The following is a 16,760-nucleotide window of genomic DNA, read 5'->3' as shown; positions in this document are numbered from 1 at the left end:
CTGCTTGTTTTTATGTCATTGTTTTAATGGTGCATATGAGAAAGAGAGAAAGAGTGTAAAACCCATTCCAAACCCATCCCATTCCAAACGCCTATGTGCATCAGAACCAATTTGTGTGGCTGGCAGCACAGTAGCTTTAGGTGGCAGCAGGGGCCTCTGGTGGTTCCCATGGGGAAATTGCGGGTCTTGTGAGAGCTCCCTCGGGGGCAGGGGGGCAGCAAGGGTAAAAGTGGCTGCTGCCCTACAGACAGGAGCCATTTTCTTTGAACTTCCTGAACAAGTTCCAGTTAGCATGAAGAGCCGGCAACCAACCTTCTCTCAGACACGAAGTCAGTATTAGTTGAGTGGGTGGGCAGAATTTCAAAGGTAAGGGGGTCTCCCATATAAAATCTTGGAGAAAGAGCTCAGGACTCGCCCCTAGCTCAGGAGGGGTCGGGTCTGACATGATTCTCCTCAGGTTGCCCAGTGGGATCCCAGACGCCTTGCCTGTGCCATAACAGGGACTGTACATTGGCCAGCTCCCAAGGGTGTTTCCTGACTGGCCAGCTGAGAATACTTGGCTAACAGGAGGGGCTGTCAGAATGAAAATCCTTTGCCCTACTGCCATGCCAGCCACACTTACTTGCTGTAAACAAATTAAGCTGTGGCCTATGTTACCCCTTAAGGTGCTTGCCTGTACTTATTACCTCTCCAAGGAGCCATCCCCTGAGTCTGTCACACATGAAAGAGACAGAGACTTATATTTTATTGTTAATGTGTTTACTTGTCTAGTAGGTGCCTTGGAAGATTAAATTTCCAAGGGTGGAGAACTTGTGGCCCTCCAGATGCTGCTGAACTCCAACTCTCTCATCTGCCCCAATCAGCATGATGATGGGAGTTCACATCCAACAACATCTGAAGGGTCACAGCTGAGGTTGGTGGCTACAAAGCTGCTTGCAGGAGGCAGGAGAATATACTCATCCAGAAGGAGACAGTTTATCACCCTCTTTAGGTCAGTCCCAAGCATGGCTTCACTACCCCAGGCCTACTCCATCACCTGAATGTTCATACTGCCTGACAATGGCATCATAACAAGAGGTCAGAAAATCTGATTTGCTGTCAAAGTGTATCCAAGAACAAAACTTACCCAATCTTATCACACACTGTGCATTTCCAGTTGCCACCAATTCCTACAACACGGCATTTGTTGCAGACTCTGAGTCTGCATGCTTGGCAGACATCCCCTCTATCAAAGATTAAGCCCAAATTTTTCTGACAGCGAATGCAAACCCTGCTGTTATCCTGCTGGTAATGGCGTCCACCTTTCCTTTTGGCTTCCAACAACTCATTCTTCAATTTTCTGGAAGGAAACACAACAAACATAACTTTCACAAAAATGCGTTGAAGTAAGCATATTTTCCATTTCATAAAAACCTACAGAATGGCTCAAACATGCAAGACCATCACCTGATGAGAGCAGTATCAAAACCTGGCTTGTATGTGTGACAGAGCCATCACAAACAAGATCTTCTTCCATAACTTTTGTAAAGCAGATTGTTTTTCAGTGGAGTCCATTCACATATTCATCTACTGAACATGACATTAAACGAACAAGACATTGGTTTAGACATAAGTTGCAGCCTGCACATTAAAATACAAAATAAGGTGAAGCACAGAAAATAATTTCTGATTGCAGTTGTGCTCTTCATGAGGGCTAGTCCAAGACATTCTGCTGCTTGAGGTGAAAGACAAATAGCGCACATGCGCATGTACACACACACACAATGTCCCAAAGCAGAATGGACTGGCAGCTGAATATGTGGCTGCATACACACCATACCTGTAAAGCACATTCAAAACACACACACACACACACACACAGAGGGATGTGTAATTTACCCCTCACAGAGCTTCAATTCCAAGCACCCTGAATGAACTACAGTTCCCAGGATTCTTTTTTTTAAGTGAAAGGAAATGTGCTTTGAATGTGCTTTAAAGGTATGGTTATGGTGTGTACGCAGCCTTAATTCAACACTGATGATATGAACAGCGTCCTCTGCTGCATCAGAGGGCAACAGACCAACTTAGAGGGTGCAGTGATACATACACAGATCCACCCTCCAATACCCTGCCACCACTTCCTGCCCCCTCCAACATCTGCCACATGAGGCAGCCACCTCACTCTGCCTAATATCCTTAATCTACTTTTGAATATTAAACCTACTAAAACAGTATCACCTGTAAAAGAATGAACGAACTGTGGGATGCAGAATGGCTAAAGCAGAAGCAAATTATCTGGATCACATGCATAAGAAGTACTCTGGGGGGAAAAGTTGCACTGGACCTTACTCTATAGCATGGATATTTAGCTGGGATCTTAATTCACTTTTCTCTTATTTCACTGAATTAACTTTTCTCAGTGTCTAACAGGATTCAGTGGCTAACCTTGGCCAATGTCTTTTCATCTCAGATCCGTAGATACAATCATCACAGAGAAAGATGACAACCATGGTGGCAGTGCACATGCCCACTAAATAGAATGTTGTATTCAACATAGTGTTAAGGCAAATGCTCCATCAGTGCAAGGATTTTTCCTCTTCTCCCCCCCCCACCTCCCACATACCCCCTTGCTTTGTTCTAGGGATTCCCCTAACCCTCCAGAACAAATTTGGGGATGGCACAGGGCACACACAGGGGGAGAAGGGAAAGTTCTGTTGCACTAGTGGTAATCCTTGCACTTGTGCAATTATTTAGTTGAATATTGCCCAGTGTTGTTGTTGTTTTAAGAAATACACTACCAGTGTTCCTTAAATGGCAAACATCACTGATAATCCCAGGCTGCACAGCATGCCCACATCTAACATAGGAACACAGAGAGTTTCCAGTTGGTCAGTAAAGCCCCTTTTAGCCACATCACCAAGATGAATTTCTTACCTAGGATCATAATCCTATACAACTGGTCTGAAGAATTCTGTATTTCATATTCCAGAAGATTATCATAATTTCATTATGTTAGGCCTCCAAACACACGTGTTTCTAGACAATGACCAAACCTAGTTTTTAATCTGAGTATCAAGGGCCAAATCAGACAACATGTGAAATGTGTGGCTGTATTTCACACACCTGGGGGTTTTTCTATAAAATTGTAGCTATAGGAGTTGGGAGTAGAGGAGAGAAGAGAGGGAAATCCACATCAGGACCATAGTGCACAAAGAAGGGATAGGTAAGCCCACACCACACGCTGCAATCCTGCTTCTCTCCTGGAGGGAATAAAAGCTTTGCAGGGTAATTTGATGGTACTACAGTATGGAGGGGGGAGAAGTTTGACCCTCTCCCATGTGGTGTTCCCAGTCCTGCTTCTGCCTCCCCAACTGCAGGCTTAAGCACAAATGCTTTAACAATAGGTGAAAAGGAAAAGAAGAAAAAATTGAAGGACAAAGACTGAATATAATTCCATATGATATCTATCTGGCTAGGGGAGAAAAGGCATGTTATGAACTATTAAATTGTTCTAAATTTTTAAATTGTGTTTTAAATTGTTTTTAAAAGATGTGTTTTTAAATTTGTATATTTGTTTTAATGTTTTTAGTTACTGTAAACTGCCCAGAGAGCTTCGGCTATGGGGTGGTATATAAGTACAATAAAGTAAATAAATAAATAATATTAAGTCAGGGTATAAACAATAGCTCTAGGTGATGAAATAGTAGTGATACTTAAGAACATGCTGGCCTCAGTTTAATTCAAGCCTTTAGACATGTCTCTGAAATTAAATGCAATAAATTATGTTAAGCTCTTCATTACTAAAACAACAGATTAATAATGATGTCCTACTTTAAAAGACTTTTCTGTGTACTTAATAAAATTAAACGAACAGTCAGTCCTTACAGAGCTGCTCAAGTTACAACTGTGGGGCACAATTTAGTCTAATGTGCAGTGCAGAAACTGCAATTCCAATCCTCAAAAGATGGTTTTGTTTTCATATACCTAAAATGAAACCAGAGCATTCTGCTACCTCTCTTTCTTCAGCAACCATCAGAATCAACTGGAGCTAATAGAAGCTTCCAGCTGCTGAACATGAAGAGGCTCTAAAGATGCATTGTACTATCCTGGATCTAGGCTGAGCCAAGATTTATGCTTACTTTACATTTTTCTTTGTTGCTCATTATTTGCCAGAGCAAGTTGCAGAGATAACAATTAAGCCTTTCTAAAACCATGCTCCTTTTGTAAATAGAATAAGCCCACACGTGGGGGTTGGACATGGCTGACAAGGACAATCAAGCTAATTTGTTCTATGATGGCCTTGCAGCTGCTCCACCTACACCTGCTAAGTGTAATGCAACTGTGCAATGCAATGTGATTAGGGTTGTGCTGAAAGGGGAAGGAACTGCATCAAAAGAAATTGCCCTGCTTGGGCAGCAAACCACATGCATGCTGCACTGAGATATTGCATTTGTATACAGCATGGCCAGAATATGTGCCATAAATTGTTTGCACTACAGCCAAATATATCAGCTCTGTTCAAATTGGCTCAATGTCCCAATGCACGCCACATTAACATCCCTCTGATGTCTGGTATGGGACTACAGGCTGGTTACAATAATATGGCTTTAGCTGAGCCATCTTGCTTCCACAAGCTTTCCTCGGCACAATTATACAAAGCTTGCAAAACTGCAGTAGTTCAAAGAACAAGTAATTTCTGACTCATAAAACACTTGAAATGAGAAATACTGTGTTACATGCATTTTTACCCTTTAGAGATTGGATACCCTAGAGAAGATCAAAACTTTTATCAGATATAAAATTCATAATGCTTTGCTACAGAAGCGTAAGAGTGTAACTCTGCCAGGATAATGATAATTCTTATTCTGATGTTCTCTCCATCCACTCTTATAGGTTTCTGTTTGGATTTATGCTTTACAGTTATTTTGATTCTTCCAAAAAACTCAATCAAACCTGTGTCCTAGGCAAGTCCTAGGTAGGCAGCCAGTGATTGGACTATAATGGTCTCAAGCAGTTATGGTAGCCTATCCCAAGTCTCACATCTAATTTTAAGGGCCAATTAAATTGATAGTTAAATGGAACTTTCATGTTCAGAGTCTGTACACTTTTGAGGACAAGGTGCTGGGGAAAAACAGAGGTTTGGCCATCACCTTCATGGCCTACTCATGAGCAAATTCTTTTATTTCTGAAGGCCCTTTGAATTTCAGGTGAGGTTTGATGAATATCATAGGCAGGGCTGCAATAATGAGAAAGACTTGGATCCAGGATTAAGAAATGTTGACTGTAAATCAGACCCATTTTTACAACAAAATGTGAACAATCTGGGAACTATCTAGAACAGTTATGGGAGAAAATACCCACCCTGGCTTTAAAGAGCATCTTGTACTTCCTATTTAAATGCCTCAGTTTTCGTGTTTGACCCAGCATAAGCATGATCCTATGATCATGCTTATGTAGTCAGAATACCTTCTACACACAAAAGAATTTATTTGCAAACTCAGGGTAACACTGCAAGGTTGCAGATATTGAAAAATCTTCAGGGGGAAATATAAGACCCCAAAAACAGCCCTGTAAGAACTCAATGGCACTGAATGTTGAGACTCGGGGGCAGGGGAAACAGCTGATAGCAAGATGGGAGGAATGGAATGGAGAGGCTAGAAAGGGAGGATGGATCCAGAGAAATATAAAGAACAGGATGTTCAATTGCATTGTCTGAATAGGTCACTTCCTGGTTCACATGAGAAGCTATTTTTAAACATCCCAGGGATTGAATAGAAATCAATGGACATGTCAAACCACAATTTGGCATTAGATTTGAGGGGAAAGATAGGTAGGTGATTCTGCCTTTGGGTTGGTAGATTTATAAATTTTGTGGTGAAGATGTTGCTTTTATATATTGATTGTTATAGGTAGTGTTGACTGTATTTGTATTTTATTTATTTTAAACTCTGAACTACTCAGAGGTGATTAGGTGGTATACAACTGCCTAAACAAACAAACTATATGGCAACTTAGTCCCTTCCAGCTCTTAAATTATATGCTTCCATAAAAACAGCAGCTTCCATACTAAACAACTGAAAGAAAATCAGTGGAAGGACTTATGTAATATCAAAAGTGACCCAGAGAATGGTCTAATGGTACATGTTGCAGGCCATTCTTTGAAGACAAGTAGATCTGGGCCTAGCCCAGAACTGGAAGGCACTATGCAGGAGCCCCAGGAATGCAACTCCAAGCCCCTTAGAAAAAGGAAGGACACAAATCAGACAAACAAATAAAATGCCCCACTTGACATGTTTGATAGTACCGTTCTTGATAAAGCCAATTCAGATAGCCACATTTTATATATACTCCCTTCCTTATTTCCTTGTGGTGTATTCAAGAGTGAATCACTGAATGACTGGGACAACGTGCTCTGATTTCAAAATTGGAAGAATTAAGTGTTCCAAGAGTACAAGAGATGGAGGAGAAGAATGAGTCATCAGATCTCAACCTACCATTACCACAGCTTCTAAACAGCCACTAGCTAGCTGTGTCAAACACTATGAAAAAAGAATATTGTGCATCAGTAGAATAAACTCACTTGCAGCTCAGTTACATACTTTTGCCAAAAGCCAGAACTAACTTTTAAGACTAAAATAAATAAAAAGGAATTAAAGGAATAAAAATCTAAGTATACTAGTAAATCACAGTGTTCAAATATCCCATTACAATGGGTCTTGCATCTTTCCTCCCCTAGTTTGAAAACAAATGGAATCTCAATGTTCAGAGGAGATACTGCATTGTATTTTTTCTTAGCCTACTTGAAAATGGATGCAAGTAAGTTGAGCTGGTATTTGAACTTGAAATGTAGGATTGTATCCTGAACATGCTATCAAATTTCATTTCAGAATTTTACGATCAAGGAACATATCACATTACAGTGTATGTTGTATCTTTCCTTATCTCCAGAGGCAGAGTAGGAGTTTGAAACACGAGTACCAACTCGTAATAAAAAAATCAGCAATTAAAAGCAGTAGAAGGGCCAAACCAATTTAAATCTAAAAAGCTTTTTAAAATGCTGGGAAAAGAAAACAGCCTTTACCTGGCACCAAAAAGCAGCATAGGTACCAGGTGAGCCTCTCTTGGGCGGAAGTTCCACAAGCAGGGCACCACATCCAATGATCCCACTCCTGGGCTGACATCCATCTTACTCTAGCAGCAAGGACACTCAGAGGAGAATGTCAGCAGTTGACCATAGCAGATGAACAGACCTGTTATTTTAGATACCTGAAAGCTCCTAACTTAAACTTAAATATTACAAAGTTGATATAAGAGCTCAGTTAACAATGTTTTCACCAACTACACCTGCAGCGCTACTGGAATTTTCAGTACAACTTTAGCCATGTGGAACATTTAGATACTCAGAAAGTCAGGTAAATATATGCTATTGACACTGAAGCGCTGCTAAGAAAGGGGGTACAAATAAAAATATGGCTAAGTAGTAATTTTAGACAAAGGGTAAAGGGCTCTATTGTACTCTTGATGTTCACAAACTCTTAGACTTTGAGACCTTCCCTGCTTGAATTTTTTCCAGCCATGTACTTCTATTGAAATGTCACATTAACATCCCTCTGTGAAGAGGCACTAAGTGCATTCTGCTCTGCTTGCTTCATGTTACTTACTGCTGTTCCTACAAAGAGAAGGCATGCCTAAACCAACTAAAGTCAGTGAGATGAAGGATGACTATGTCTGCACAACAGCAAATTGTTAGTCATCTGCTGCCCTGCATTTTGATTTTTAAAGCATCAGATTTGTGTTCTGAGCTGGCCATTTCTCTCTGTGCACAGGCAACTTTGTTGCCTATTAAGTATTTCCCCTTCTACTCTCTGTATGAAATTTATTTTGGACACACACATACACATACACATAAATATACATACATACATATACACACACTTGTTACCTGGACAGACAAAAAATAAAATAAAATACAAGCTTATTGTATGAAACTTGAAAGCTAGCTCACTGTTTTGCAATTTTCACTTGGTTCCAATAAAAATATTGGCAGTGTTCACAAGTCATGCTAAGACAAAAATAGCCAAATGCGGTGCTCTCCAGATATTGTTGGACTGCAGTTCACATCATCTCTGACCATTGGCTGTGCTGGGTCAGACTGATGGGAATTGGAACCTAAAAGCATTTGGAGGGCTCACATTGGGTACTCAACTGCTAAACTACAGTTTAGCATGATGTTAAGTTGTGGTGAACCTCTAACTCCCCTCCTCTCCTCTGGTATGGCTGTGAGGACCTCAGAAACTTTTGTTCCTGTTCTTCCTTAACCACAACTGTAATCAGAACTGACAAAGGGTAGTTAGTGTTAACAATAGTTTGTTTGAAACAAGCCCACTTGAAATCAATGGTCTGAAGTTGGCTTGTTTTGAACAAACACTAACCACAGTTCAATGTTTTAGACAGCACAACAAGCTCTGGTTAAGCAAAAATGGAAACGAAAACTTCCAAATTCCTTCTCACAGCTGCATCAGAAGAAAAGGGTGGGGCATGAGCAAGCTCAAGGCTCGCCAAGTCATATTCTTGTCATGCTAAATGGTGAGATGGAAGGGGCCATCGACATGATCCTCCTAAGAACCCTCTCCGACCATGGGGAGTCCAAAAGGCTCACTGGTTTACTGAGGAGCTTTGGGTGTTGAAGTAGGCTGGACATCGGCTACAGCACAGATGGCTCAAGTTATGGTACGAATCTGACCAAATAGAGGTATGAGTACATAGCCATTCCTACCACAGAGCAATGGTGGTGGTGAAGAGAATGTATCTCTCGGCCTCTATTGCATCCTCAGCAAATCACCCAGCAGAACTGTTTAGAGTGGTAAACAGATTGGTCCAGATCAGGGTGACATCATCAACAATGGACTGCTCAATAGCCTGTTGTGAGAGATTTGTGAATCACTTTGAGGGGAAAATTATTTGGATTCATGCTGAACTTGATGCCACAATTGTTTCAGGCTTGTTGGAGGTCCTTTTAGCACTGTCAAATTACAGCTTGTGGGATCAGATTCAGTTGTTGCAGCCCATGAATGAGGACAGGACGCTTGTGGCAGTGAGGCTAACTACGTGACATCTTCATCCCTGCCCATTGTGGTTGGTAAAATCTAATAGGAGGGGATTGACTGGATGGGTCCAGGGAGTAGTCAATGCCTCACTACTGGAAGGACTCATGCCCACTGCTTTGAAAGATTCTCCCTGGATCCAGAGGTTTTTGAAAACTACCATCCAGTCTCTAATATTCTCTTCCTAAGCAAAATGATTGAGACAGTGGTGATTGGTCAGCTGCAGGCATGCCTGGAGGAAGCAGATTATCTAGATCCATTCCAGTCTGGTTTCTGGTCTGCTTTTGGAACAGCCTTAGTGGCCCTGATTGATTGCCTTTAACGGGAGAGAGACAGGGGCAATGTGACCCTATTGGTTCTCCTTGATCTCTCAATGGCTTTTGACACCACTGAACATGTAAGCACTGTATTGCAGTGGTTCTGCTCCTACTTGCAGGGCTGCTACCAGAGAGTAGTACTAGGAGATTCTTGCAAGGTTCCACGGCTTTTGAGCTGTGGGTTCCAAAAGGGTCCATGATGTCTCCTATGGTATTCAACATCTACTTGGAGCTGTTATTCAGGGATTTGGGGCATGGTGTCACCATTATGTTGATGACACACAGCTCTCTCTCTCCATTCCATCTGAATCAGGACAGGCTGTGAAGGTGTTGGACAGGTGTCTGGAGGCAGTGATGGGATGGATGGGGGCCAACAAACTCAGGCGGAATCCTGATAAGACAGAAGTGCTGTGGGTGGATGGTTCCCATGTCTGGGAGTTAGATGTACAACCCAGTTTTGGGAGAGGTGGTACCCTCCTTGGAGGAACAGGTTTGTAGTCTGGGAATACTCCTGGATTCCAACTTATCACTAGAGCCTCAAGTAGCTTCTGTGGCTAGGGTGCTTTTGCTCAGCCTAGACTGATTTGCTAGTTACAGTCATTCCTTGACTAGAATAGCCTGGCATTAGTCGTCCACGCTCTGGTGACTTCCTGTTTGGACTACTGTAATCTGCTGTACCTGCCCTTACTTGACCTTGTAAGGTGGGCTGCCCTCGAAGATGGTCTGTAGGCTGCAGCTAGTGTAGAATGTGGCTGCTAGGCCAGTAAGCAGGGCAGCCCAATGGGAACAAGTGTCATTGGTCCGGAAAGCACTGCACTGGCTGGCAGTGAGCTACTAGGCAGAGAGCTTCAGCTATGGGACGGTATACAAATGCAATAAATAAAATAAATAAATAGGTCCAATTCAAGGTTTCAGTACTAGCATATAAAACCCAAATGGCTTGGAACCCAAGTATCTAAAAGAACACCTTCTTGGACCCTATGTTTGGCAGGTGAGGCCTTGTGGGTGATGCTGCCACTGAGTGCTGCCCAGTTGGTGCTGACCCATGATAAGGTCTTGTCAATGGTGGCTCCCTGTTTGTGAAATGCCCAGTAAGGTGTACATGTCTCAATCACTATTGACTTTCAGGAGGAATTTGAAACATTCCTGTTTACCCAGGCATTTGATGGCTGAAGGGGACTGTTCTTGCCAACACAAAGATCACTGATGAAAGAATATTTTTAAATTGTGTTTTAGAACTTTTTATTGTATTTATGTTTTGGAATGTTTTAACTGTTTTTAATATGTTTTTATTTTCTTGTTAAATTGTTTTATGTTTTCTGCCCTGGGCTACTTCAGGAGGAAGGGCAAGATATAAATTCTAATTCTAACAACAACAACAACAACTGTTTAGTATGTCTTACTACTATGTTGTTTTTTGTGTGAATAGCAACCACTTTGTAAAACTGTCTGCAGGATGCAAAGCATTGGTTTAATTTAGGCCTTGTTAATTTGTGTCACACGGTAGCAGTTTCATACTAGCCACCTATATTCTTAGATTAAACGAAGAGCTTTTATATTAAGAATCAGACAGTATACCATATAAGTGCCACATAAAAATGTACTATGAGGGTTAATAAGCTAATCCCTTCTAAATGGAGGATAAAGATTATTCAACAGCCATCTGAGTCAGGAATGTGATTACTGCATCTCTGCGAGAGGGGGTGGTCCCTGGCTGCCTGGAAGAGGTGGTAGTGAGACCACTCCTGAAGAGACCCTCCCTGGACCCAGAAAATCTTAATAACTATAGGCTGGTGGAAAATGTTCCATTCCTGGGCAAGGTCCAAGGCCGGTTCTAAACGGCGGCCAGGTGGGGCCCTGGCCCAAGGGCCCCTGGAGCTATAGGGGGCCCTCTGCTCTCCTTCCGCGATCAGTGGAAGCATCCGCGGACCGCCATCCCCCCACTTTACCTACTTTTCCGTTGTTTTTTGCAGTGCGCAGGTTTGCCATCAATCAAGTTGGTGGCTGAGGTTTCCTTAAGGGGCTGAAGCCTCTGTCGCCATTTTGGCTGATGGCACGCATGCGTGCTACACACGTGCGTTGCTGCCATCAACAAAGATGGCGGCAGAGGCTTCAGCCCCTTAGGGAAACCTCGGCCGCCATCTTGATTGATGGTAAACCTGCACAAGCTGCAAAAAACAATGGAAAAGTAGGTGAAGCGTGGGGATGGCGGGCGGTGCAGAAGCTCTTGTCTTGTGGTCTGTGGATGCTTAAGTTCCGCAGATCGCGGAGGGGCCCAGGGCAGGCTGGTACCCAAGGACCCTGGCATGCCTGGGGCCGGCCCTGGCAAGGTCCTTGAACAAGTGGTTGCGGGCCAGCTCCAGACACTCTTGGATGAGACCGATTATCTGGATCCATTTCAGTTGAGTTTCAGGCCTGGTTTTGGCACAGAAACAACCTTGGTCGCCCTGTATAAAATCATAGATCATGATGACCTTTGTCGGCAAAGAGACAGGGAGAGTGTGACTCTGTTGATTCTTCTTGATCTTTCAGCGGCTTTCGATAGCATCGACCATGGTATCCTTCTGGGAAGACTGGCTGAGTTCGGAGTGGGAGGGACTGCATGGTGGTAGTTCCGCTCCTACTTGGCGGGTTGGCTCCAGAAGGTGGTGCTTGGGGAACATTGCTCAGCACCCTGGACTCTCCAGTATGGGAATCCACAGGGGTCAGTTCTGTCCCACATGCTGTTCAACATCCACATGAAACCACTGGGTGCGGTCATCCAGAGCTTTGGAGTGCGTTGCCATCAGTATGCTGATGACACACAGCTCTATTTCTCCTTTTCATCTTCTTCAAGTGAGGCTGTCAATGTGCTGAACCGGTGCCTGGCTGCGACAATGGACTGGATGAGGACTAATAAACTGAGGCTCAATCCAGACAAAACTGAGACGCTGCTAGTGGGTGGTTCTTCTGACCGGATGGTGGATGTCCAATGTGGCCTGGATGGGGTTGCACTCCCCCTGAAGGAGCAGGTTTGTAGCTTGGGGGTTCTCCTAGAACCATCTCTGTCAGTTGAGGCTCAGGTAGCCTCGGTGGCACCGAGTGCCTTCTACCAACTTTGGTTGGTGGCCCAACTACACCCCTATCTGGACAGGGATAACCTGGCTTCAGTTGTCCATGCTCTGGTAACCTCCAAGTTAGATTACTGCAATGCACTCTACGTGGGGCTGCTTTTGAAGACGATTTGGAAAGTGCAGCTTGCGCAAAATGCAACGGCCAGATTGGTAACAGGGACCAGACAGTTCGAACATATAAAACCAATTCTGGCCCGCTTGCATTGGCTGCCTGTATGTTTCCGAGCTCAATTCAAGGTGCTGGTTTTAACCTATAAAGCCTTACATGGCTTGGGACCACAATACCTGATGGAACACCTCTCCCGATACGAACCCACCTGTACACTACGCTCAACATCCAAGGCCCTCCTCTGGGTGCCTACTCGGAGGGCAGCTGGGAGTCTGGCAGCAAGGGAGAGGGCCTTCTCAGTGGTGGCCCCCAAATTATGGAATGATCTCCCTGATGAGGTATGCCTGGCGCCAACACTGTTATCTTTTCGGCACCAGGTCAAGACTTTCCTCTTCTCCCAGGCATTTTAGCATGTGTTTTTCAATTGTTTTAAAATTTTAAATTGTGTTTTAAATTAGATGTGTTTTAAATTTGTATATTTGTTTTTAATGTTTTTAGTTACTGTAAACTGCCCAGAGAGCTTCGGCTATGGGATGGTATATAAGTACAATAAATAAATAAATATATAAACATGCCTTCATAAAATATTAAAGAGCAAGGCAATCATTTTAGTCTACAGCAAATTTAAACTACAAGTCAACAGCACATGCATGTTATCAACAAGACCAGGGATGAGTAGATCAGGACCTACTGGAAGAGCTCTAGGTAATTTTACAAGGGATTGGCAAGGATTTTTGAATTCCAATTATCTTACAAGAGCAACAATTAAAAAGCTTTTTCTTCTAAATTAGGTTGCTGAAAAGGAACATTTGGGGAAGAAAACAAGGCTGTGTACACATGTTTAAAAGCACATTATTTCCCCCAAAGAATCCTGGGAACTGTAGCTCTGAGAGAGGTAAACTAAAGTTCCCAGAATTCTTTGGAGGAACCATGTGCTTTAAAGTGCATGGTATGTGGATTTTTGTGTGAGAGGATTTGTGAGCTCAGTTCTGGTACTGATCACAATTTCCTGGGCTGACCATGTGCTCAGAGTTATCCTGTTCTTTAATTCTTACCTTCTGTCCACTCACCTGAGCAACTATGGGTGTTGGACTTCAGGCTTCTAGTTAAAAAAAGATACCACATGTCTGAAGTCGACCCACCCCTGAGCTGTAACTACGAGATAGCAATAATTGTACTACACTATATCTTTAAAAACCATAAAGAAAAGATCTACACAAGAAAAGAAAGCTACCCGCTATAATGTCAAGCCTTCTCCAGAAAAGTCAATCACAATTAAGCAAACGGCTGAAGCTTATCCACCATCTACTTGGTTATCGCATGCATATGCAGAATTCCTGTGTATTACAGCTTCTACTTACTGATTAGGCAATGCTTTAGTATTGATTATTTCTATGTTGATGGGTCATGACTAATGGAATGAAAAATCTAAAAAAAATATTCCAGTCTAACCCATCACACCAGTTGCTGCAAGGCTTAAGCACAGAGCTAAACACAATGGAAGAAGACCAGATCACAAAATTGAACAACATATCCACAAATATCTAAAACTAACTCCAATATTTAGTAATTTAAATACCACAAAATAAATAAAATAAATTACCTGATTCTTTTATCTTCAATTTTTTTCAAGTATTCATCTCTCTTCAGTACCCCCAATATCATTTCCCTTTCATGTTCCAGTAAAAATGATAAATTGATAATCTCCACGTTTTTTGACATGTTGATTTAATTGTATTATTTTATAATTTATGCAGTTTGAAGATGGAGCGTGAATCGTGATATAGAGTTTAAAGGCATATCATTGCAAAGGACTAAGAGTTACACAGTCAGTAGATCATCTAATAGCAGCTAACTCATACATTTAAGTCCAGCTAAGTGACTTGAGTGTGTACTGCAGTTTTGCTGGAACTCCTGAACATGCTGCTGGTCTTCAGTCATAGATAATCCTCAAGTTCATAATTTTCATAAAAAGCTGGTTATTTTGATTCTTGGTACCTGAAAATGAAAGTGACAATAAGGAATTATTTTTACATGAACGTTGTTTTCCTTGAGCAGCCTAAAAAAACAATGGTTTGGTGACTTCAAGACAGTAACACACACATAACTGCTGGCATATTCACAACATCCACTGTAGACTTCTGTGACACTAAGTCTGTCCCACAGATACTAAAATACATCAGTTACATCCAATGGACACAGTAGGAACAAGCCCTGATTTTCTCAGCCTATGACAGTTGCAACTGAATATACTGGAGATGGCCATACTGTGTATATATAATAGTCAATTCACAAATTCAAAGTCAGACTCTGGCAAGTTCAGTTTGCATTACAACTGGGAGCACAGAAAAGAGTTAACTGATGCTCTATCACATGACTAAAATACTTTTCTCAAATATATTCATACCAGTCACTAGAACACACTATAACCACATAATAGAATAATCCTATGACTAATTTGTGATTTGGCAGGCAACTACTAATATGTGCTTCCAAGATTCAAACACATATTTACAATTTACTTATACCAAAAATGTCATAAATCTTATTCATTTCTCCATCCCATTTTCCCTTCTTGTTTCTTAACTGATATTCTCCATTAACTTTGAGGGAAATATTACAATAGAGAGGGAAAAGGCTATCAATACCATCAAATAGAAAATACTTCTCTTAGATCGATTCACATTCACTTCTTAATCAATACCCAGCAGATAACCTGGAGCAAGGATGCTATTATTAGGACATGTGTCAAGTGATAAGTGGATGATTCCTGAACAGACAGATAGTCTATTGGAAAGCAATGATTAATTATTATGCACTCACTTTTGTCATACATGAGCATGACCGATGATAAAGGCTTGTTACTGTGCAAACCATCCATGACTTGTCAGTTTGCACATACTTGTTGTTGCTGTACTGAACCAAGATATTCCCATAATGCAACATGGCCACACTGAGGTGTTTTCTAATCCCCTAAACAGTCTAAAATAGTATTAGTTGCCTTAGCAGGGATTTTCTAGGAATAGAATAGGTAAGAAAGAGCAGTCTAATTTCTGGCCAATAAAAACAATTAATGAGGTGCCTCGTAATCATATTTAAAAACTGGCTCTTTGTCTATACTACGATTCCAGTTTATTGCTAGAGACCAAACAATATGCCAGTTTAAGTGTCTTGGGTAAAACAGCAGTCATTGTAGTGCAGTCAGTTCAGAGTAGTAACACAACTCCCAGAATTGCTGTAAAAGGATGACAACTTAGCATCATTCTTGAACTACAGCTTCCACACTAAAAATATTTAATCAGAAAGTATTCTAATCAGCCGACGCTACCATAATCATGTGATGTTTTAGATGGTATCACAGAGCAATTGTAACTTTCTTCACTGAGCTTCAGCTTCATTGATTGAGACCTCATGAAGTAAAACAAAATAGCCAGTAAATTTCCTACTCAGTAAAATATGACTCCTATTAGGATAAGCATACTTACAAAACCTGTTTCTTACTCTTATTTTCCAGGACAGCATGATAAGTTACTGGGTGTTTTAAAATGAAAATAATTCTTCAAACAATATTCTAAATACACAGGCCTTACCGTGTCCACAGTATAAAAGCAGAAGTACTTTCTGTAGTCACAGAATGCTGCTGCAGCAGACTCTATAAAAAAAACTAGAAAAACCAGCTGTTCTTCCATCAGTCATGTTTGCACAATGCACACACCCAGCAATGTATGTGATGCAATATTTACCACCAGCACCTGGTTATCAAAGTACAAGGAAATACTTTTAACACCAACCCACTGAATTTTCAAAGGAAGGTGGGAAAGTCTTCCCTCTTATAAAGCCATCTTTGGCAAACATTGAAGTGAAAAGAAGAAATGCCAGTCATTCAAGGAGACTTACCGACCACCATTTACAGTGCCTAACCACTCTAATGTAATAGAGATTTCTCTGGAAATGTAAAACGTGGTTAGGTCTAGGAAGCTGCCTTATCCCAAGTCAGGCCATTCATCCATCTAGCTTTGTATTTCCTACAGTGACTGACAGCAGCTCCTCGGGGTTTCAGATAGGAGTCTCTCTCAGCTCTACCAAGAGATACAAACAATTGAATCTGGGACCTCCTGCATGAACTATGGCTCTCGGG

The 16,760-nt window shown here is 41.8% G+C and overlaps 1 protein-coding gene across 5 annotated transcripts in view; it reads right to left on the bottom strand.

Annotated features, from left to right (window-relative positions):
• SYTL5 (synaptotagmin like 5) overlaps positions 1-16,760 on the bottom strand; it is a 120,955-nt gene that overhangs the window by 60,615 nt on the left and 43,580 nt on the right. For 4 of the 5 annotated variants that reach the window (XR_009762774.1, XM_061627406.1, XM_061627409.1 and 1 more), the window contains exons 2-3: positions 14,226-14,620; positions 1,127-1,339 (exon numbers count right to left, since the gene is read on the bottom strand). Coding sequence is in view for 4 of the 5 variants with exons in the window: in XM_061627406.1 (XP_061483390.1) it covers positions 1,127-1,339; positions 14,226-14,344 (332 nt within the window). In the remaining variant the exon portion in view is untranslated. Of the gene's footprint in view, positions 1-1,126; positions 1,340-14,225; positions 14,621-16,212; positions 16,231-16,760 lie in introns of those variants that run through there. The other variant, XM_061627408.1, reaches the window with a different exon arrangement.

This window comes from Rhineura floridana, chromosome 5 (assembly GCF_030035675.1).
Source record: "Rhineura floridana isolate rRhiFlo1 chromosome 5, rRhiFlo1.hap2, whole genome shotgun sequence".
In the NCBI taxonomy this organism is placed as follows: Eukaryota; Metazoa; Chordata; class Lepidosauria; order Squamata; family Rhineuridae; genus Rhineura; species Rhineura floridana.
The sequence above is the reverse complement of the archived record's forward strand: the minus strand, read 5'-3'. Positions and strand labels throughout refer to the sequence as shown.